Source organism: Thalassophryne amazonica, chromosome 2 (assembly GCF_902500255.1).
Source record: "Thalassophryne amazonica chromosome 2, fThaAma1.1, whole genome shotgun sequence".
Classification (NCBI taxonomy): domain Eukaryota; kingdom Metazoa; phylum Chordata; class Actinopteri; order Batrachoidiformes; family Batrachoididae; genus Thalassophryne; species Thalassophryne amazonica.
The window spans coordinates 107,471,004-107,495,218 of NC_047104.1; the positions used below are offsets into that span (position 1 = coordinate 107,471,004).

General features: G+C 40.3%; 1 protein-coding gene and 1 long non-coding RNA gene across 2 annotated transcripts in view; one reads left to right on the forward strand and one right to left on the reverse strand.

Moving 5' to 3' along the window:
• Positions 1-24,215, reverse strand: part of LOC117528716 (exostosin-2) — a 74,660-nt gene that overhangs the window by 813 nt on the left and 49,632 nt on the right. Inside the window, exons 10-14 of the mRNA XM_034191356.1 lie at positions 10,858-11,047; positions 4,735-4,901; positions 1,675-1,818; positions 1,288-1,416; positions 592-674 (exon numbers count right to left, since the gene is read on the reverse strand). Coding sequence (XP_034047247.1) covers positions 592-674; positions 1,288-1,416; positions 1,675-1,818; positions 4,735-4,901; positions 10,858-11,047 — 713 coding nt within the window. The remainder of the gene's footprint in view (positions 1-591; positions 675-1,287; positions 1,417-1,674; positions 1,819-4,734; positions 4,902-10,857; positions 11,048-24,215) is intronic.
• LOC117528745 lies at positions 28-22,334 on the forward strand. The gene is made up of 3 exons (XR_004565860.1): positions 28-38; positions 9,239-9,243; positions 22,089-22,334. It is a non-coding gene; the product is annotated as an uncharacterized LOC117528745 (long non-coding RNA).

Here is a 24,215-nt window from a genome sequence, read left to right on the forward strand (position 1 = left end):
ATTTTTTCCCACTCTGGACAAAAATGCAGTTAGCTTCTGTTTGCTGATGCATCACATTAGCAAACAGAAGCTAACTGGCTAATTAATGCAATTATACAAGGCAGAAAGAACTCAGATTATACTGCTTCTTGTCACCACTTCAGACAAAAATGTCATTAGAATTAGTGGGATGATTCCGCAAAGCTAAACGTGCACACATTTATTTCAGTAAACCAAAAAACAAAAAAAAACTCTTTAAAATAACTAATTACACAGTCTTACTTTAGCCTTGCCATCCTCCACCACTGCAGGTGTGACTGTTCCACAAAGTACAAACAAGTTGAGTGACGAGTAAGGCCTCGTTCTTTAAGACCCAGCCCTCCCTCCTCATTCAGATCAGTGTACAAGAGCAACGTTCAGTTGTTATGCATGTAAACTGCGCCATCTTGAGGCCATAAATGATAATGCAGTACATTTTTGGGATAAGTCACTTTCAAATATGTTACTGGACCAGCCAAAGTAGTAAAACAATAAATAAATAAATACAGCAGAAATGCAGCAAACAGGAAAGTATTGTGCTTATCTCATCCAAGATGTGCAAAAGTGCCACACCTCTCCACCATGTGTGTCTGATCCAGTGACAGCCCATCAATGGCGGTACACTCAGGACACTTGAACTTTTTCCTGGGGGTCACCTAAACACAAACAGACACAAACTTAGAGCAGTGATGTTGGTGGGTGTTAACTGTTCAGCAGTGAGCACGCTCTCCAATCTGATGAAATAACTCCGACATCCACATGAATGTTTCTGGTGTCGAGCTCAGTGGGTGAATATTTCCTGAATTCTCCTCAATGCTGTGATGTACAACTTTCCTCTGTCTATCCTCCATTACATGTACACTCTGACACGTGTCTGAGAACATCTCAAAGTGAAAATACACAGGGTAGAAGCTGGGGGCTGTGGTGGTGGGTGAGTGTTTTCTGAGGGAATCACTCTGAGATATGGTGGGAGTGCTGTGTGCAGGAGTAGAAACGTGATGTGATGGCAGAGTGTGCGTGAGCACTGGTGAGCTTAGAAAAACACACTCAGAGGGGGAGTGCCAGCAAGTGACATCCAGATAAGGGAGGTTAAGGCCGGCTTAGCTCGGGCCCCTGCACCTGGGCACAGTCAGCGCCATGGGGAGGGGGAGATGCAATGAAGTAGAAGGGTGAGAACTGATCAGACCCAGAGATGCTGGTCCGGTTTCTCAGGCCTCACCCTCCCCTGCAAGCTCCCAGCAGTCAGAGCGGCAGGAGATATGACTGTACCTTAATGGGAGCTTTTCCTGTGATGTTAGCCACCAGGAAGTTCATAGCAATGTCCTCGCAGTTCATGTGAGCATCCACCCAATTCTTGATATCTCCTGGCATCTTGTATGTATACAAGTAGTTGAAGTACTAGAATGGAAACAGAATCATTAAAAAAAGTCAATATTCTGAAAATAAATGGTAAATGAACTCAGAAGTCAAGGCACATGTTCTGTGACATTACAAAATAATCTCCAGGCAGAATGCTGTGCTACATATTCCTTTGAGCTAAATCAGTTTTACATTCTGTGTGCACTGACACAGAAATATCAAAACATCCACCAACAGCAAGAGGCAATGAGCAAGCAATCAAAATAAATTAATATCAATTCTGCAGATTCCCATTACCTTGTGGTAAAAAGCAGCTCCAGTTAGAACCATGGAGACCTCATTGGTCCACTCAGACTCATACTTCCACTTCCCCATTTCATGGTCCCAGAGATGTAGCCGCCCTGGATAGCCCACCAGCCTGTCCGGGAACTCCCGCCAAACCTAGGAAAAACAAACATGATCGAAGACTGACTGACTGACATGTTCAGCAGTACTGAACCACAGTAAAACATTATTCACATTAAAAAATATTCTAAAACCACTCAGTCACTAAATCCATCAGAGATGGAGCATGGATGAAATTGTGTAGGACAGGGCAAATGTACTCAGAACATGCACCCATTTTAAGAATTACCAATAAGCTCAGCTAACAGGCTAACCTCAGTTGGGCTGTTTCAAATACCTGAATGAGCTAATCAGCTTGTGACAGAGCAGAGAGAGATGAAAAATGGTATCTGAGGATGGGGTTGAAAACCACTGTTCTCTGTCATTAATAATAATGCTAATAAGACCAAGAAGGAGAACATGAATTACACACACTAGCTCCTGCAGGATTGCATGTTGTACGGTCAGCTACTTAAGTCAGCTACATACAGTGCATCCAGAAACTATTCACAATCTTTCACTTTTTTCACATTTTATGTTACAGCCTTATTCCAAAATGGATGAAATTTATTGTTTTCCTCAAAGTTGTACATACCCCAATGTGAAAAAAGTTTTGAGATTTTTGCAAATTTATTCATTGAGCTCAGGTGCATCCTCTTTCCACTGATCATCCTTAAGATGTTTCAACAGCCTAATTGGAGCACTGTCTCGAGGTACAAATCTGGGGAAGGGTACAGAAACATTTCTGCTACTTTGAAGGTCCCAGTGAGCTCAGTGATCTCCATCATCTGGAAATGGAACAAGTTCAGATCCACCAGGACTCTTCCTAGAGCTGGCCGCCTGTCTAAACTGAGTAATCAGGGGAGAAAGGCCTTAGTCAGGGAGGTGACCAAGAACCTAAAGGTTATTCTGTCAGAGCTCCAGCATTCCTCTGTGCAGAGAGGAGAACCTTCCAGAGAGACAACCATCTCTGCAGCAATCCACCAATCAGGCCTGCATGGTAGAGTGGCCAGACGGAAGCCACTCCTTAGTAAAAGGCACATGGCAGCCCACCAGGAGTTTGTCAAAAGGCACATGAAAGACTCTGACCATGAGAAACTAAATTCTCTGGTCTGATGAGACAAAGATTGAACTCTTTGGTGTGAATACCAGGCGTCATTTTTGGAGGAAACCAGGCACCATCCCTACGGTGAAGCATGGTGGTGGCAGCATCATGCTGTGGGAATGTTTTTCAGCAGCGGGAACTGGGAGACTAGTCAGGATTGAGGGAAAGATGAATGCAGCAAAGTACAGACACATCCTGGATGAAAACCTGCTCCAGACTAGCACTCTTGACCTCAGACTGGGGTGACAGCTCATCTTTCAGCAGGACAGTAACCCAAAGCACACAGTCAAGATATCAAAGGAGTGGCTTCAGGACAACTCAATGTCCTTGAGTGACCCAGCCAGAATAAAACTGAACATCTCTGGAGAGATCTGAAAACAGCTGTCCTTGAGCTTGAGAGGTGCTGGAAAGAGGAATGGGCAAAACTGCCTAAATATAGGTGCGCCAATTTTTGGCATCATATTCAAGAAGACTTGAGGCTGTAATTGCTGCCAAAGGTGCATCAACAAAGTATTGAGCAAAGGGTGTGAATACTTGAGTACATGTGATTTCGTAGTTTATTTTTGATACATTTGCAAAAATTTCAAAATAACATTCTTCCTTGTCATTATGGGGTGAGTAGAATTGTGTGAAAAAATTAATTTATTCAATTTTGGAATAAGGCTGTAACATAATATGTGGGAAAAGTGAAGCACTGTAAGTAGTTGGCCAGTGACAAGGTTTGTAATTTTGCTTCAGGACAACACCTCAACAGAGGTGAAATGAAACAAGATGTGTTTGTAATGTACAGTTTCTGCTTTAATACAAGGGGTTGAAAGTAAATACAGCATTAACCATTCAAGGGTTACAGCCATTTTTGTACACAATCCCCGTATTCAGAAGTTACCGGACAAACCCTGAATTCTATGGTGAAGAACTGAGAAACAGCTGAAGAAATACCTTGTCCTCTGTGTGTTCCTGAAGTGAAAAACAGTTTTCAATTTCTGTTTGTGCAAACTCTAAAAACCATCTTCACTGGACCATTTCATATCAGTGTGGCTTTGTCATATAAGATAAGATGATCCCTTATTAGTCCCATGATGGGGAAATTTGCCATGTTACAACAAAAAAAATAGTTACAGAACAACTGTGTTGAGTATACTAAGTAATAAGGATTCAAGGATTCAAAGGAATTTTATTGTCATATGCACAGAAGAACATGTTCCCTGCACAATGAAATGTGTCTACTGCATTTAACCCATTCTAATTGCCAGTAGGAGCAGAAGTCGCCATTAGGCGCCCGGGGAAGAGAAAAAAGTACCAAAAAACACAGATGGCAAGTCCTGTGTGGCAAAGTCAAAGTCACTGAGCCCCCACGGCCACTCAGACACAAATCACTCTCATCATAACCAAACATTTTCAGATGGAGGTGCTGCTATATGAAATGCAGATGTATGATTGGCTGGATATTTTATTCTGTCTAGCAGCATTTAAACCTTCTAAAGGAAAGACCACTGCTGTTACGCAGTCAAACAGCTTCTCCATGCTATCCTGCCCTTCATTCCATGTAATTATCCTTAAACTGTGCACAATTGCATTAAATGGGTTCTAAATGCATTCAGGTGATAGTGCTGAGCAGGTATGACATGGACATGGAAAACATCAGCTCTCGACCTGTCATCATTCTTCACACATCAAACACAGAGCCAAGCAGCAGGATGTCAAAACCCCACTTGTGGAGAATGTGACTGTAATCTTACTGAATGACTTTAGATTTGGGGATTAAATTGAAATTGCTCCCTGCATTACCTGCTGTCAGACAGAAGGTTTGAAAAGATCAGATTTTTTTTTTTTTTTTTTTTGGTATGGGGTCAAGGTCATTTACTCACTTCATAGCCAAACTGCAGTTCATCAGATGTCAGCATGATGATGTCATCATCAATCGCAAGCACAGCTTCTGTCTCGATTTCATCGTAGGGGAAGAAACGGTTGCTCAGCTTGTTCTCTTTAGTCCGCACGACTTTGAGAGGAACGCCAATCTTTGGCCAAAGAGACTCTGCCAAAAAATGCAACAAAAACTATCACATTTCTGTCTTTATACATAACTACATACGCAGTGCATTACATTTTACTTCATACATATTTAGAAGCTTGGCAAAATTATAGCTATGGCCAATTACAGTGTCTGAAGATGGGTTAGGCTTTATGATGTCACTCACCACACAAAGAGAAATTTCAAGTCTGTCCTGGCAGTGGAAAACAGACAAACTCCACTCAATAACTCGTATCACTACGCTAACCCCAAGCACGTGCAAATCTAACCACACTGAAATTCTTCACAAAGCAGATTGACAAAATGCTTTTCTTTCAGGGCTACGTTTCAAATTCAATTAATTTTATTTGTATAGAGCCAAAGCACAACAAAGCTGCCTCAAGGTGCTTCACATGAGTAAGGTCTAACCTTACCAACACCCCTGAACAAGCACACAAGGTGATAGTGGTAAAGAAAAACTCCCTCTGATGATAATGAGGAAGAAACCTCAAGCAGACCAGAGCCAGAGGGGTGACCCACTGCTTAGGCCATTCTAACAGTTACAAGGTTTTTAACAGATTGTACAAGAGTTTCTTTACAACAAACAGATCACATACAATGTGTCCCCTCATTAATGGTCTAACTGGGGCCTGGCACATTGTATGAGGAACTCCTAACCAAGTATAGGCCGTAGGGTGAAAGCCGTATCGTTTCATCCCACTCTGACAACCGGGGCACTACAATCTTTTTATTCCGTTACAAAGATATATTGGTCCTGAGCTAGAGGGAAAAAGCTCTCCGTTTGTAATCCTGCAGTTTTTTTCTAAAATCAGTGTTTGAAGTTGGTACTGCTTACTTCATTCGCTTAATAATATTGTCATGCATGCCGCGGTTTGAGTCACGTGTAAACTGCTGGTCCAATAAGAACACGTAAAAGATTCAAGATGACATCGACCAGGATGCATTCTTTTAGCAGTTCAGAGGGGGAAAACATGCTGAAAATGCTTAAAAAGCATTTAAAATATGCTATATGCACCTGATAGCTGTTAAAAAGCAAGAAATGGATTTTTTGGCAAAAACGATGAGAAATGTTCAGAAACTGCATGGAAAGATGGCTTTGTTTGAGTGGTGAGAGCAGGACCATAGCTGAAACTTATAAACATTGTATCACTATTGATTTTGACAATATTCCAGAAGATGCTGGGCTTCATGCAACATATGATTCATCGATTAAAAAGTGCTTGGATTCAGCAGAGAAACATAAAAGAGAGTATCCAGATGTTAAAAACACAGGTAGGTGAGTCTGTGCTAACAAGTGCTGCCAACAGCACCTCAAGATCAAGAAGTGAAACTCTGAGAAAGAAAGTACTGTCCAGGATGGGTCTACCTGTGGTTTCCTCTGGTCTGTTCTGTCTGCGTTGTGCATCATACGCAAGAAAGTAGATAAATACATCACTGTGTCAGGCAAATCCATAAAGGATCATCTTTCACTGGCACAGATGTTATCAGCAGGTGTGTTAAAAAATCTCTCTCTCCCTCTTTCTTACACACTAACATACCGTATATACTGTTTGTGTATGACTGTAAGTTTGTTCTATTTTGTTTAGAGTTGCAATATAAGTAAGCTGGTTTCTGTTGAGACACTTGCTGCAGATAAGCTCATACACAGGCTACCTCAGCCATCAGGTACAGAATCCACAGAGTCAACAACAGAGGTAAGCCAAGCAGAAAGTGACACTGTAAAAAGACAGCCGCTTGGTAAACTACGGAGGACACAAAGACACTTTATTGTGCAGCACTGATGTTAAAGAGGCTCCTATCTGACTCCCCTGGCATGACATGTCCATGGACACCCACATCTGATGACTTAAATGTGACTGAAGCAAAATCTGTTGCGCCAGTTGAACTGTATAAACTGACTGCTTGGATTACAGGTGCTTCAGAGGAATCCACACTATCATGTTACGTGAATATACCACATGATCTGAGTCTTAAAGTCTCACCCATTTGTCAAGATGTAGTGTGTCTTGCTTCTAAGGGCCATAAGCAGACACCCAAGTCTCTGTGTCTTGGTCTAACATCTAACAGGTCCATCACAAGTTGTGTCACTACTAAGTAGAATAGGACATGGAACACAGTTCTGAGTCTAGACACTAGCCTTGCACAACTTCAGCTAGTAGAGGGCAGAGACAAAATACCGAAAAGATTCTGTAGGAATGCGCCAGCAATTCTGATATGGGACAATATAGACTTTGGAGAGGAGATAATGTCGTGTCGTGAGACTATTCACCACACTAACTGGAGTATGCGGCAAAGTTCTGTCATTGAACAACTGTCAAACCCAAAAAGGCAACCACTACAGAAGGGAGGTATGGGATGGTGTTTCTGACAGTGATGGTAATGATTAGAGACGTTTACATGTATGTTTGTGTGCATGTGTGTCAAAATTCACCATGTGTATGTAATATACCAGTTAAAGAAGCGTTTTTCCACACATTTGCAAGATTTCATGGTGTAAATTCACATTTACTTGTAATAATTCATCAAGACTTGTCTAAAATGTTATGATGCACATACAAATGCCAATTTGTGAGATATTGTGTGTGCTAAAGTGAATGCTGATCAATAAAACACATAAAAGTAGCACCATACAATTTTCATTTTTTAAAATTTACACTTAGATTTATGCCTTGTGCCAAAAAAACTGCAGGATATATTGTGGAGAACATTTAATCCAATGTCCATAAGAGTATGGTCTGTACAAAAATAAAAAGTAGTACCCAGACATGGGAATGAAAATCATTTTCGTGCCACTTTTTCTTAGTTCACCTAGTATAAGATCTTCTGTCAGAACGTATTGTCAGGAAAACTCCTGTTAAATGCTCAGACTTTCTTCACTCTCTCTGACCATACTATTAAAATACAATATCTTTTCTAATGTGAGACAGAGACCACTACCAGTAGGAACTGCTTTACAAAATTATTAAAAATAAACAAAATAAATAACTGCTCAAAATGTACATACTGTTAAACTTACAAATAATGTATCAACTCTTATGAGCCCCTGCAAAAAAAAAAAAAAAAAAGCAAAACAACAACAACAAAACAAAGCCTATTTGCTGAAAAATAAACTACAGATTGAGGTATACTTTCTTTAACGTAGCTCCATTTAGCAGCTAATCTCTGCTGCGGAAAAAAATTGAGAAATAACCTGTAATATGTAACAGTGACACACTAAAAGCAGATTTAAACTTTTTTTGGCCTAGTATAAGAGTTTTTAAATTTGGTTTAAATACTTTGTGTCCAACAAGTAAAATATGGGGTTAAAAAAGGTAATATCTTAAATCGATTTGTCACTACTGCATCATAAGAAACAGAAATGAAATGGCAAAAATAGCAATCTCTAAGCACACCAAGTAAGGGACTGATGCGAATAAAGAACAAATCTGGCCCCACATTGGACTGAGCTGCACAAGTCTGACCCCTCAATGGCCCCTTATTAATTCTAATGGGTCACATAGCTCCAGCCAGGCGCCGCAGACGCCTCTAATGAAAAGGCAAGTCGCAGCCACAAGAAACACTTCAAAGTCATGTTTCGACTTCATAGTCAGCTCTTACAGCAGCAGTTCAACAACAGTCCTCATCAGCACAGTAAGTTATTGTGAACAGTTACATACGTAATTGCTATATTAAGGCGAATAATTAGACAGCAAGTTGCAATAAATAACTATTAATAGTCCAACTTGACACATATGGACTAATGAAGTGAGGGGCAGATTATAGAAAAGCAGGGGGAAAAACAGTTTAAATAATAACTCAAGCCTACAAGTAAAAACAGATCTGTGTTTTTGGACAGAAAAGTAAACAAATATATCATCTTATTTGGGGTACTGGACCATCTGAGGACAGTAGCAGCTCAATAAATAGTGCCCTCATGCAGAAATGACCAACAAGGGATACCAGGGTAACAGATGGAAATTCAGAAACCTTTGGCTCCAGCATTCAGCAATTTTTGTGATGCTGCCGCATTTTTGTGATGTTTATTTTGGAAATATAAGGCACAGCTGCACTTGCTATTAACAACCATCAACCATACATCACCTCTATTGTCCTTTTAACGGTTAAAAATACATATGAACAGAAGAAAAACACTGGAAAACAATGCTAGGCCACTTTTAAGGTGCAGAAACAATACCTACTCCTATTCACCCAACATTATTAAAAGGGATACAAGCCTATAAAATCCTATACACTGAAATAAGCCAAGGAATTCCAGAGTATCTGTACTGAATTCGAACCAGAGAGGGAACAACTTAAATACCAATGCTTTTCTCACTCTTCGTTTACTGTCAGTACTTTAGCTACAGTAAGCTGCTAGTAACACTACTCCAACGGTAAATCATGGCAACCGTTGCAATTAATATAACAAAAACAGTAGCCAGAGCAGAACTACTTTAGTTTTCTATTTCAGCTTAATTCCCTAGTTTTGCCGCAGTTCCAATACTCCATTTTAAATAGCAGGTTTTCAAACTAGTGAATATTGCTTGAGTCAATGAATAACAAAATAAAAAAGCTGCTGCGAAACAAAAAGCAGAGTTCAGGGTTTACTGTACTAGCAGTGTCTGAATATAGTGTAGAGCAGTGATTTTCAACCTTTTTTGAGCCGCGGCACCCTTTTTATATTTACAAAATCCTGCGGCACACCACCAACCAAAATAATATTATAATGCTATTACCTCTGGTTTTGCACAAAACCCAATTATCGCAATAGAAAATCGATACAGAAAACACCGCATTTCGAAAATCCCCAAGCATTTTGCGCTCTGATCTCAAGTAGGGCTGTCACGATTAGGAATTTCTGGAGACAATTAATTGTCAGACAAATAATTGCGATTGACGAATATATTGTCTATTTTTTTTTCTTTTTTTCCCCTTCTTTATATTCTACTATTGTAGTATAATTACACAACTCTGGAAGAACGTTTGGCTTCTGTGAGTGGAGAAACTGGGAATGGTGCAACATTTTTATTTTTATCTTCATTTTACATACAGTCCCAACTTTTTCTGAATTGTGGTTGTTTCTGTTGCATTTCTGAAATTATTTCTCCGCATCAGTCACGTTTTGTGCTTAAACACTGCATTAAGCCCATATTGAACAAATAAATACCTTTGGAAAGTAACAGCTGTTAAAGTTCAGAGTTCTCACCTGCTTTTTGTGATCTGTGCGACTGAACATTGTTTTTTTTTTGTGGCTCAGTTCATTCATATATTCTCATTTTTTAAATATGTTTTTAAAGCTATTTGGCCGTTTATTTCATCTCATGATCTCATAAATTCAGCATACGACGCGCACATGGTGTGAACAGGACGGTAACGGCAGAATCACACCTTTAGAGAAAGTTCAGAGAGAAGTAAAGGCAGCTTCACGTTTCCGTTTTGTTAACGTTCACTCGGGTTAAAATCCTCTCTCTGCTTCGCGCTCGCTGCGCACTGAACGTGTCGCGCCTGCATTCAGGAATCTCCCTCACCCACCCCCTCCCTCACAGTCTGCAGCCTGTTAACTCCGCGCACGCACACACAGGCACAGACACACACACACAGACAGCTCCGCATTTTAGACGCGGCTTTTGAAGGAGACGACACTGTTTTAATCGGCCGTCAGCCTCCTTGTTATTGTCCCGCCTTAAGACGAGAGCGAGGCTGCAGCACGTTTGACATCAGATTCTGAGTCGTTTTATGCTTTGTGGATAAAATAAATAATTCACGGTAATTGCGAATATGAAAAATAATGGCGAATATGAAAAATACCCACGGCACCCCTGACAATCGATCACGGCACCCCGGTTGAGAATCACTGGTGTAGAGTGTGAAGCCTGAAGCTTGAAACAACGCTGCAGAAACGGCAGATCATTTTTCACCCATTAACATCTTTAAAAGAGGCTTAACTACAGTAAGCAGTTACTCTCAGACCACAGCTCACCTTCAGGAGGACTCTTGTTCTGATTATTCCACACCACCAGCAACTTAGCCAAGCTAGGAACTTTGGAGATTTCCGTGATGACCCGGAAGAGAGACTCGACACGATCATAGGTCAACACCACTGCTGTGAACCCAGGTGCCCTCGGAGGGATCAATGGCAGGAACAGGGGGCTATTTACACTTGACCATTTCTACAAAAGTGGGAAAACAAAGAACAGCACCACTTGAGAATGCAAAAGATTTTTTCCACTCTTGAAAGCTAGTCTAGAGTTAGTCTCACATCTTCTATGACACTGCTGTCATGTTTCAAAAGGTACAAACAAATCTTAAACTTTATTGAGCATTTAAGTAGAGATTACAAAACATCAAAAGCCTGATGAGCCATTTTATGCTTGGAGCATATAATGAAAAAGAAAACAATCAACAACTGCAGAAATATTTTATAACATACATACAGCAAAGCCCTCTGCTTCAGGGTACCAAGTATCAGCATACTTGCTTAGCATACCATTAATCTTTTTTTAACAAAAAATATCTAAAACGTCACTCTGTAACAGAGTTAGTGTTAGACATTAGCAAACAAAACTGAATGTCTTCAAAAGCCGACTTAACAAAATGCAAACGTATGAATTTTGGAAATATAGTATGGACGACGGAGATGGAGATTAAACTGCACATTTGATATGAGATGTTTAGTATTCCTTTCCACTGTGAAAATACCATGTGGTAGCTGGATTATTGTTCCATTTCTGTCATCAAAGAATACACAAACCTAAATAACTAGTTATCCACTTTGACCATATATATACGAGGTCTGTCCGTAAAGTATCGTACCTTTTTATTTTTTTCAAAAACTATATGGATTTCATTCATATGTTTTTACGTCAGACATGCTTGAACCCTCGTGCGCATGCGTGAGTTTTTCCACGCCTGTCGGTGACGTCATTCGCCTGTGAGCACGCCTTGTGGAAGGAGTGGTCCCGCCCCCTCGTCGGATTTTCATTGTCTGGAAATGGCGGAATGAAAAGGACTTTTTTTCCATCAGAATTTTTTCAGAAGCTGTTAGAGACTGGCACCTGGAAACCATTCGAAAAATTTATCTGGCTTTCAGTGAAAATTTTACGGGCTTCACAGAGAATAAGGACTTTAACTACAGGTTTAAGGACCCCTTTAAAGGACGGTCGGTGTGCCGCGCTGCGAGCTGCGACGATGCGGCACAAACCACTGGATCATTTCTAAGCTGATGGCTCTGTGGATACGAGACCATCGTGTGCTCTTTCTCTGGTTATCACAAGACCTGGACATCAGCCATTTTCCGGCAGATTTCACTTTTAACAAGAGATTTTGTCATGGAAAGCCGCGCGGAGGCTTCGCGCGTCACGACCGATTCGCTGATGAAGCGAGACAAAGGAACACCTCCGTTTCGGCGTGTTAGAGGACAAGTTGGGACATGTCCAGCTCTCCACAAGTTCTTTTATACTCACTCGACTGGTAAGCACTGAAAGCCGAGATAGACATGTCCCAACTTGTCCTCTAACACGTCGAAACGGAGGTGTTCCTTTGTCTCGCTTCATCAGTAAAGAAGTCCTTATTCTCTGTGAAGCCCGTAAAATTTTCACTGAAAGCCAGATAAATTTTTCGAATGGTTTCCAGGTGCCAGTCTCTAACAGCTTCTGAAAAAATTCTGATGGAAAAAAAGTCCTTTTCATTCCGCCATTTCCAGACAATGAAAATCCGACGAGGGGGCGGAACCACTCCTTCCACAAGGCGTGCTCACAGGCGAATGACGTCACCGACAGGCATGGAAAAACTCACGCATGCGCACGAGGGTTCAAGCATGTCTGACGTAAAAACATATGAATGAAATCCATATAGTTTTTGAAAAAAATAAAAAGGTACGATACTTTACGGACAGACCTCGTATATATATATCTTTTCAATACATACTTGATTGTGAAAATTGTAGTAGCTCCACTAATATCCCTGATTTAAAGCAGTTTAATATTAATTCACTTAACACTGATGTCACTTGCAGTAATATGCAGATTATGAGTTTTATTATAGGGAGAAAAACTTGTCCAAAAATATTACTGCGTATCTAATGAGTTGGAACAAAGACCATGAAAATATTCCAACCAGATGCTGTATCCTGCAACCATGTAATGTTTTGTGTAGTTTGTTTGTTTAAGGGGATATAAAAAAATGGGGGGGGGGATTTGATAAAATCTGAAAAATTGCAGCCAGGCCAGATAGTGAATTGTTGAGGACAATGGATCACTGTGGAATGTGGCATTCAATGGCCTGTAAACATGTGGGCTTTTAATGACTACAGCATAGCACGAGTGACATGAAAAACACAGAAGATTCAGGTGCTGAGCACTACTTATTAACAAAACAAAACCTAAATGTTATATTGTTATGCTAAAACCACCATTTTATGCAAATTAAACTTTCATACACTAATTGTCATTGACTATCAGGGGGAGGTGATGGTCTAGTGGTTAAGCATTGGGCTTCAGACCAGAGGATCCTCGGTTCAAACACCATCTTGGCCAGAAAAATCACTAAGGGCCCTTGGGTCCTTAATCCCCAAGCTGCTCCCGGTGTGTAGAGATCGCCTTGCATGGTAGCACCCTGACATCGGTGTATCAATGTGTTTGTGTGACTGGGTGAATGTGAAGCATAATTGTAAAGCGCTTTGAGCATCTGATGCAGATGGAAAAGCGCTATATAAATGCAGTCCATTTACCATTTACTATCTTGTAGTGGTGCAACATCAGTGGAAAAAAGTGCACTAATGTTCACAACTGAAAAGAAAAAAGTCCCTTCGGCTGCTCCCTTGTGTTCACTCTGGGTCGCCACAGCAGATCTGAGGTAGATCTGCATGTTGAATTGGCACAAATATAAGCCAGATGCCCTTCCTGATACAACTCCACATTACATGGAGAAATGGGCAGGAGTGGGGTTTGAACCAGGGACATTATGCATTGAAACCAAGTGCACTAACCACTTGGACACCACCCCTGCTATTGGAAGGAGAAAAAAACCCCCAAACTGTTCCACAGGGTTTATAGTGATAACCATCTGTGAAGGGGATAAAGCTTGAATATAGCCAGTCCGTGGGCTTCTTGAAGTATGTCTAACCACATTTCTCTGGAGTCACAAACGCACAGTGGTTATGTGGCTCCTTCTACTTCAACAACACTAGTCTGTCAACAGAGACACAGCCGCTGTCTTTTACACAACATCAGTCACTCCTCCACCAAAAAAGTCACTTTACTGGCAAGTGGAAACTTCCTCAAGGTCGTTCACACATTGTCATACAAGCAGAAGGGAAACAATTAAGCTAACACATATATGCAAAACAGATGCACCAAATCAAATAAAAGAGGCAGAAAACCCTTAAGTCATTTGTCAAAAGAAATAAATTGGATGAAGATGGATCTGTGGCTCAATGTGTCCTAAACACATCTGAAGAGGTTAATGTGTTCTTTTGAGCAGAATGAAGTTAAACTAAAATATTAACTTTTATTTGGTTATTTGAACTCCGAGTGGTTCTCTGTTTATCTTACACATGTGAATACCCTTGAGGGTGACCAGATTAAGTGTAAGATAAACATGAGCATGTTTTTACAGTCAATAATATAAATATATAAAGAAACAGTAAGTAAGCATCAATCAAAGCTGCAACACAAGATACAGGTGTATCTCAGAACATCAGAATAGAAGTTTTTTCAGTCATTTAAGAAAGTGAAAATCAGATATATGTTCTAGATTTATTGCATATAAACAATAATGTTTCAAACATTTTTATTTTTAATAATTATGGCCTACAGCTCCAAAATAAATAAATAAAATAATTTCAAGTTTGATTAACTCACTATTTTTTTTTATAATGCAAATTTTATTGAGTTTTTTTTTTAAATAAAAGTTATATGTATAAAAGAGTTTTTTATGAAACACACAATGAATATATGCATTTTACATAGGAGGCTGTATGTCACTTTCTCATAAGATGCCAGTTTAAGCATAGTTGTCAGCCATTCATCATAAGTAGGAGGGTTCTTTTTCATCCAGTGTCTTAATAGAATCCTTTTTGCTGTAGTCAGAGCCAGAACGAGCCACCTCTTATCAAAAAGTGAGAAGTGTGAGTCTGGGAGTTCTATTGTGGAGCCTAAAACTGCAAGTCTGGCAGTAATGTTAAACCTTTTCAATACTTCGAAAATGACTTCCATAATGTTCTTCCACCAATCTTGAAGAGCAGGGCAGGTCCAGAGAATATGTCGGATAGATGCTCCCTCCTCATTACATCTCCAGCATGTGTCTTTAGGAATCAAGTTCCATTTATGAAGTTGCCACCTATTAATGATTTTTAATTGAATAAACTTGTTGCTCATTTCTTTATACATTGTGTTTAAATTTTGTAAACATGAATGCCAGTGCTCCTCCACATCGAAAGGAGTCAGTTGAAGTGGCTCGGGCATCTCTTCCGGATGCCCCCTGGACGCCTCGCTGGAGAGGTGTTCCGGGCACGTCCCACTGGGAGGAGGCCCCGGGGAAGACCCAGGACTCGCTGGAGGGACTACATCTCTCGGCTGGCTTGGGAACGCCTTGGGGTTCCCCCGGAGGAGCTGGGGGAGGTGTGTGTGGATCGGGAGGTCTGGGCGGCTTTGCTTGAGCTGCTGCCCCTGCAACCCGACTCCGGATAAAGTGGAAGAAAATGGATGGATGGATGGATGAGTGCCAGTCATTTTCAGATATGTCCAAGGCCAAGTCTTCAGTCCAGTGTTTTTTAACCTTTGATAATGGGTCGCCCAATTGAATAAGTAACATTTTGTATATGTTAGAGGTAATACCTTTGCCACTGGTCAACTTACAAAGCAAGATTTCCACAGAGCTGCCTGAAGGACAGCTGAGAGGGCTTCCCAGCCATTTGGACAATGAACTACGTAATTGGACATATCTCCAAAATTGATTGCGTGGCAAATTATACCTATCAATAACTTCATCAAAGCTCAGATAGTTTTTGGTCTTGGCATCAAACAAATGGAATACAAAGGAGGGTCCCACTTTATGCCACTGTGGCCAGTTAACTGATTTTCCCCCAATAACAATTTTTTTATTATTCCATAAAGGAGCTCGTGGTGACTTAAGAAAATCCCAGCGACCCGCTCTATGTAATTTAATCCAAATTGATTTGGCTACTGTAATAATGGGATGATCTCTGTGCATTCTTGTTTTGACACCAAATAAAGTCACCCATGGAGATTCACCTCCATTCACATCAGACTCCAGCTGAAACCAGGGAGGTTTATCAGAGGAATTAAAAGTGGGTAACCAAACTCCAAGTTGTTTTACACATAGAGCCCAATAATACCATTTAAAATTAGGTAAGGAAAAACCACCTTTGTCAACACTAGCTTGTAACTTTTTTAAACTGAAACGGTGATGTAATTTACCCCACACAAAATCCAATATTAAAGCATTTAGCTCTTTAAAAAAGGAGTCTTGAATATACAAAGGAATATTGCTGAGGAGATAGAAAATACCTGGCGCTGTCATCATCTTAATAGAGTTAATTTTTCCCCACAAAGACAAGTGAATTTTAGACTATCTACCAAAGTCAATTCTTATTTTTTCAATCAAGGGACCAGTATTCATTTTAACCATATTATTATAATCAGAAGTGATCTGTATACCCAAATATTTAATACTTTTGGGAGACCAACAGAATCTCCATTTTTTAAATAGAGAGGAGGGGCAGTGTCCAGACATGGGCATAGCTTCAGACTTATCCCAATTTACTTTGTATCCAGACAGTAATGTAAAATCTTCAATACAATCTAATACAATGGGAACAGATTCTTCAGATTTAGTTAGAAGGACCAGCATATCATCTGCATACAAAAGAAGCTTATGATGACTGCTCCCTACATTAATACCATGAATGGCTGTATGACTACGAATTTTTTGAGCCAGAGGTTCAATTGCAATCACAAACAAGCCAGGGCTCAGCGGGCAACCTTGTCTCGTGGACCTTTGAAACTGAAATAGGCTAGATCTAAGTCCGTTAGTTAAGACACAAGCAGAGGGCTTATCATATAAAGTTTTTATCCATGTAATGAAATTGCTCCCAAAGCCAAATTTTCCCAACATCTTAAAAAGGAACTCCCATTCCACGCAATCAAATGCTTTAGCAGCATCCAATGATAAAGCAATAGTCGGTTGTGTCGAGTCATATATATGATATTGTAAATTAACTAGTCTCCTAATATTATCTGAGCCATATCTGTTAAGAATATTATCTGGCGCCTTGGGGCAACTGTTTGTTGTGATTTGGCGCTATATAAAAAAAAATTGATTGATTGATTGATTGAAGAATAAATCCAGACTGATCTATATGTATTAAACTACCAATAACTTTTTCTAACCGAGTAGCGAGTACTTTTGCTAGGATTTTTTGATCGCAATTAAGTAAAGAAATTGGTCGATATCCATTAGGATGTAAAGAATCTTTGCCTTTCTTGAGGATTAGTATTAGAAGTGCAGAATGCATTGATTGTGGTAGTGAACCATTTTGAAAAGCTTCATTATACATATCTAATAACAGAGGACTTAAAATATCTTCAAATGATTTGTAGAAGTTCAATTCAATTCAATTCAATTTTATTTATATAGCGCCAAATCACAACAAACAGTTGCCCCAAGGCGCTTTATATTGTAAGGCAAGGCCATACAATAATTACGTAAAAACCCCAAAGGTCAAAACAACCCCCTGTGAGCAAGCACTTGGCGACAGTGGGAAGGAAAACCTCCCTTTTAACAGGAAGAAACCTCCAGCAGAACCAGGCTCAGGGAGGGGCAGTCTTCTGCTGGGACTGGTTGGGGCTGAGGGAGAGAACCAGGAAAAAGACATGCTGTGGAGGGGAGCAGAGATTAATCACTAATGATTAAATGCAGAGTGGTGCATACAGAGCAAAAAGAGAAAGAAACACTCAGTGCATTATGGGAACCCCCCAGCAGTCTAAGTCTATAGCAGCATAACTATGGGATGATTCAGGGTCACCTGATCCAGCCCTAACTATAAGCTTTAGCAAAAAGGAAAGTTTTAAGCCTAATCTTAAAAGTAGAGAGGGTGTCTGTCTCCCTGATCCGAATTGGGAGCTGGTTCCACAGGAGAGGAGCCTGAAAGCTGAAGGCTCTGCCTCCCATTCTACTCTTACAAACCCTAGGAACTACAAGTAAGCCTGCAGTCTGAGAGCGAAGCGCTCTATTGGGGTGATATGGTACTATGAGGTCCCTAAGATAAGAAGGGACCTGATTATTCAAAACCTTATAAGTAAGAAGAAGAATTTTAAATTCTATTCTAGAATTAACAGGAAGCCAATGAAGAGAGGCCAATATGGGTGAGATATGCTCTCTCCTTCTAGTCCCCGTCAGTACTCTAGCTGCAGCATTTTGAATTAACTGAAGGCTTTTCAGGGAACTTTTAGGACAACCTGATAATAATGAATTACAATAGTCCAGCCTAGAGGAAAAAAATGCATGAATTAGTTTTTCAGCATCACTCTGAGACAAGACCTTTCTAATTTTAGAGATATTGCGTAAATGCAAAAAAGCAGTCTTACATATTTGTTTAATATGCGCTTTGAATGACATATCCTGATCAAAAATGACTCCAAGATTTCTCACAGTATTACTAGAGGTCAGGGTAATGCCATCCAGAGTAAGGATCTGGTTAGACACCATGTTTCTAAGATTTGTGGGGCCAAGTACAATAACTTCAGTTTTATCTGAGTTTAAAAGCAGGAAATTAGAGGTCATCCATGTCCTTATGTCTGTAAGACAATCCTGCAGTTTAGCTAATTGGTGTGTGTCCTCTGGCTTCATGGATAGATAAAGCTGGGTCTCATCTGCGTAGTCCAAAGGAATAATACTTATGCAGAATAATACTTCTGCGTAGAAGTCCAAAGGAATATCATCTAAACCTGGTGCCTTGTTCAGTGGCATGCTTTTAATGGCCCGAGAGATCTCCTGTGTATTTAAAGGAGCCTCTAAAAATTCTGTATCCTGTTCTGTAAGTTGAGGGAGGTTGAGATCTGCAAGAAATGCTTCAAATTTTTGATCATCTAATTTACCTTGGGAAGAATATAAATTATTATAAAAAGTTCTGAATCTATCATTTATCTGTTGAGATGAAGTTGTAACAGTGCCATCTAATTCTCTAACTCCTGGAATGTGGTGCATACTGTTAAGCCGTTTGAGATGGTAAGCTAGGAGGCGGCCTGGCTTTTCACCCATTTCCCAGTATGCCTGTTTAGTTCTGAACAAGGTGTACTCAGCTTTTTTGGTATATGAGGTATTTAAGTTATATTTCACATTTATAATTTTGTTCAAAGTAATCCTGCTCTTAGTTTGGGAATGTAGTGACTCAAGTACCTTGAGTTCTGCTTCTAATGAAATTACTTTTTCATTAGAGGTCTTTTTCTTGAAAGCTGCATAAGATATTATTCTCCCTCTTAAATAAGCTTTTAGTGCGTCCCACCAGGTACTAATAGATGTGTCGCCCATTTTGTTTGATTCCTTAAAAAATTGAATTTCCTCTCTAATCAATTTAGTAAATGATTCGTCCCTAAGTAATGACACATTCAGTCGCCACCTACGGCTTTTATGAGTTTGTGAGAATTTTTTTACGCAAAGAAAAACCGGTGCATGGTCTGAGATTACAATGTTACCTATACTTGATCAACTGAGTTGTTTACCATCATTTCTGATATTAAAAAATAATCTATCCTTGTATAAACATTATGCACGGGTGAAAAGAAAGAATAATCTCTGCTATCTGGGTGCATCAGTCACCAAATATCCCGAAGGCCGTTATCAGAACATAACTGCTTGATGGCCATTGCTGACCGGCTTTCTGTATTAGTGCGTGGTTGTGACCGGTCTAAATCCCTGTCCCAAATTTGGTTAAAATCTCCAGCCATAATTATTTGAGCACCATCTGAATCCAAAAGAATGTGATAAATTATGAAAAAATTCTGGTCTATCTGAATTAGGTGCATAGATGTTACAAAGAATTACTGGTGTGTCCAGCAATTGTCCTTTGACAACAACATATCTACCATCCTGGTCCCGCAACACTTCAGTTTCAGTAAAGTTAACGGCCTTGTGGATAATGATAGACACCCCTCTACTATTGCTTGTTCCAGTGCTTGAAAACACTTTTCCTATCCAAGAACCTTTAAGCTTAATTGACTCAGATTTGGTTAAACGAGTCTCCTGAATATAAGCTATATCAACTTTAGAGGACTTTAAATATGTCAAAATCTTCTTTCTCTTAATAACATTATTCAATCCGTTTACACTGCAGCTGGCTAACTTCAAGTCAGTTGTACCATCCATCAAGTTAAGTAAAATGTAACATGTATATTACATCTGTATAAAAAGATAAAGATTAAGGTTGGTTGTGGCATAAGATAAACAATACAGTGAAATATAAAAACATGACACACAAAAACAGAACATGAATGCACCCCACAGAACAAGGATGGGGTGAAAAACAAAACAAAAAGCAAGGCATAGCCATGCTAAAGAAGTGAAAAACCTTGTGCGATCACGGGCCCTCAACTTCGTGACCCCTCGCCAACTAAATATTACCTCCTAGTAAATTCTCATAATCTAACTTAAATAAACAGAAAAAACCCCCCCAGAAAAACAGTACTTATAATAGCACTGTAGAGTAAGAGACTACTTACTTATATGAAATGAATGTGTAATTTTTCTTCTTTTCTTGAGTCGACAAGAATTTGTTTTTCTGAAAATATATAGCTTGATTTTTTTTCCCTTATCACAAATATAAATAAAATAATAATAAACTGCGTTTTAATCATAAGTAAAATATCTTTTATCACCCAAAATAATCTTCTTCCATTTTCAATCACAAAAATAAATTAAATGATTATTTTACTTGTTTTCTTTAACTTCTATACATTTTTAAATCAAAAGATAAAGATAAAAGATCTTTCCCTATATTCCATTTTTATCCCTTAATTTCATCTCTTGGGATCGGGGCGTTGTATCTTTCCAGCACCGCGTCCAGGCATTGGTATATCAAGTCAGTTCAACTTCGAAATTGTTAATCTCACAACAACAAAAATAGGCGGAATAAAGTATCAATTTCAATATATTTGGCTTAGGATCACGGAGCAACTTTTCAAGCAGCCCATGTGATCCCCGATTAATTCACTATTTATGCAGTATAAATACCATGAATCTCTCAGCCAGATTCAGTACACACAACCACAACCATGGAAAAGGCTGCTGAACTGATAGCTGTCCAGAAGACAATCAGACACCCTCCAAAAGAACAGTAAGCCACAGCTGAAAGTGCTGGCTGCGCACAGAGCGCCGTCTCAAAGCATATTCACAGAAAGTTGGCTGGAAGGGAAAAGTGCACTAGGAAACGATGCATAAGCAAAAGGGATGATTACAGCTACTCAACAAAGCCAATTCATGAACCTGGAACTTCACAAGCAGTGAACAGAGGCGGGAGTCAATGTTTCAAGTGCCACCATGCACAGACATGCCCAGGAAATGGGCTACAAGTATCACATTACGAGTGTCAATCCACTCCTGAACAGTGAAAGAAGCATCTTACCTGGGATAAGGAGAAAAAAAAATGGACCATTGCTCAGTGGTCCAAAGTCTTCTTTTCAGATGAAAGAAAATTTTGCATTTCATTTGGAAATAAGATCTCAGAGTCTGAAGGAAAAGTCGAGTGGCACAGAAGCCAAGTTGCTTGAAGTTCACTGAAATTTCGACGGTCAGTAATGATTTGGAGTACCATGTCATCTGCTGGTGTTGGTCCACTGTGTTTTTATCAAGCCCAAAGTCAACACAGCCATCTACCAGGAGATTTTAGTGCACTTCATGCTTCCATTTCCTCACCAAGCTCCATGGAAACCATGATTTCCTTTTCCAATGGGACTTTGCACTTGGGTAGTGATGAAGTTCAAGCACCTCTGGGTCTTGTTCATGAGTGAGAGGACAACGGAGCGTGAGGTTGGCTGGAGAGTCGGAGCAGCAGGAGCGGTGTTGCATTCGCTTTACCGTACTGTTGTGACAAAAAGGGAGGTGAGCCAAAAGGCAAAGCTCTCGATCTACTGGTCAATCTTCATTTCTACTCTCACCTCTGGGTCATGTCTGAAAGAACTAAATCACCGGTACAAGGGGCCAAAATGGGTTTTACCAGGAGGGTGGCTGGTGTCTCCCTTAGATACAGGGTGAGAATCTCTGTCATTTGTGAGGAGCTCGGCATAGAGCCGCTGGTCCTTCATGTTGAAAGAAGCCAGCTGAGGTGGTTCAGGCACCTGGTAAGGATGCCCTCTGAGCACCTCCTTTGGGAGGTGTTCCAGCCCTGTCCAGCTGGGAGGAGACCCCAGGGAAGACCCAGAACTAGGTGGAGAGATTATAAAGCCACACTGGCCTGGGAACGCTTCAGTGTGCTCCAGTCAGAGATGGTTAATGTGGCCCAGGAAAGGGAAGGTTGGGGACCCTTGCTAGAACTGTTGCCCAAATTTAAAGGGGTGTGTTCACCTATCTCAACAGAGTTTATCTGTTTGATCAACAGATAAACTCTGTTGTCAAAGCTAGTTTTTTTCCAACTTCGTCTTTTGGCTAAAATAAAGCAATTTCTCAGTAAACGTGATCTTGAGACAGCCATTCATGCTTTCATCAGCTCCAGACATGAATATTGTAATGCACTTTATTCATGCATTAATCAGTCGTCTCTTGCACGTCTCTCTCTGTTTTCCTTCGTTCAGAGATCGCCGTGTGCCGTGTGACTGGGCCTTAAGAGAACAATGGCTTGGTTTGGGATCCAAACTTTCTATCTAGCCATAATCCCACCATCCAAAATTCAGGAAAAGATGAAATGACCATGCATCACCCACATCCTAAATTTTTTTTTTTTATTTTGGGGGGGGGGGGGGGACAAAACAAATGGCCTCTTAAACAACTGCGAAGTTAAAAGTCTTATATGTATGATTTTTTTTTTTTTGTCATTTATAAACATCACCAGCATACCCATTTCCCACCACTCCAAAACAAAAAGCAGCCTGTCCTTATTCTGAAACCCCCTCTAACCAGTGAGCTGAGAAAATGTGCTTTCAATTAGCAGCCAAAAAATGACTGGAGGCAGAAGAGTTAGTGGGGGGTATGGGGAAACTCTGCCTGATTTATTTACTGTTCTGTTCAAGTTCTTCTCACTGTCCAATCACTGAATCCATCGTGAAAACACTTCATCTCCAATCTCAGGTAGGACTGGCCAAAGGTCTGCACCCTGACACGATTAACCTCTTCTGGATCTTGACAGACTTTAAGGCCTGAGTGATACTGATCAACTGCACTTGGTGGTGGTGGTGGTGGTGGTGGGGGACTGCAGACTATGCAAACTTTCTGACACAACTAGGCAATGTCAAGTGTAACTGATGATTAACAAGCTACCTGCTCAGAGGAAAACAGATTGGTGCAGTCTGAAGTGAAAAGCCAAATAATATAAAATAAAGAATGCTCCTCATTCACACTAACATAAACTGATAGTGCTGAGCCTTCAATAATTCTGCATATATTGGGATATAGCTCGTCACGATAATGCTGTAATGCATTCACACATACTGAAAAAGCTCAGATGCAATGGAAGAGAAATGAGACCGGCCTGATTAACTACTCCTGAGAGATGTTCACCCAGCCAAGCTGTCTCCAGCCGCAAACTCTCACAACCACAGGGATTCTAAATACACACACACACACACACACACACACACACACACACACACACACACACACACACACACACACACACACACACACACACACACACACACACACACACACACACACACACACACTTCTCTGTATTAAAAAAAACCCAAAACAAAACAGAAAAAAAACAATGACTCAGACATGCAGGAATTATTTTTTACCACAGTGGAAGCATCCTCCAAAGTACAAAAATGTTGACATACATTGGCAGCCTCAGGATCTAGCTGTGTGTCTACCAAACTGAAGCGCAGCATGTGTGGTGCTTCAGAAGTAAGAAAGATGTCTCCTCTCACAGTTGCTTGTAACTCAAAGCCCCAGTGGGTCTGATTTACAGGGCACATGAGAGCAGGAAAGTCATACATTCGTGGAACTACGAAAGTCTACATGATCACAGCTGCCATTCTAGACTGGTGTCACTTATGTGTAATCACACTAGGTTCAGTTGCCCTGCAACCACATTGCACTACACGTTCGAAGACTGAACAGCCACAAAAGAACACACTTACACACACCACAATAATGGATTATATCAAT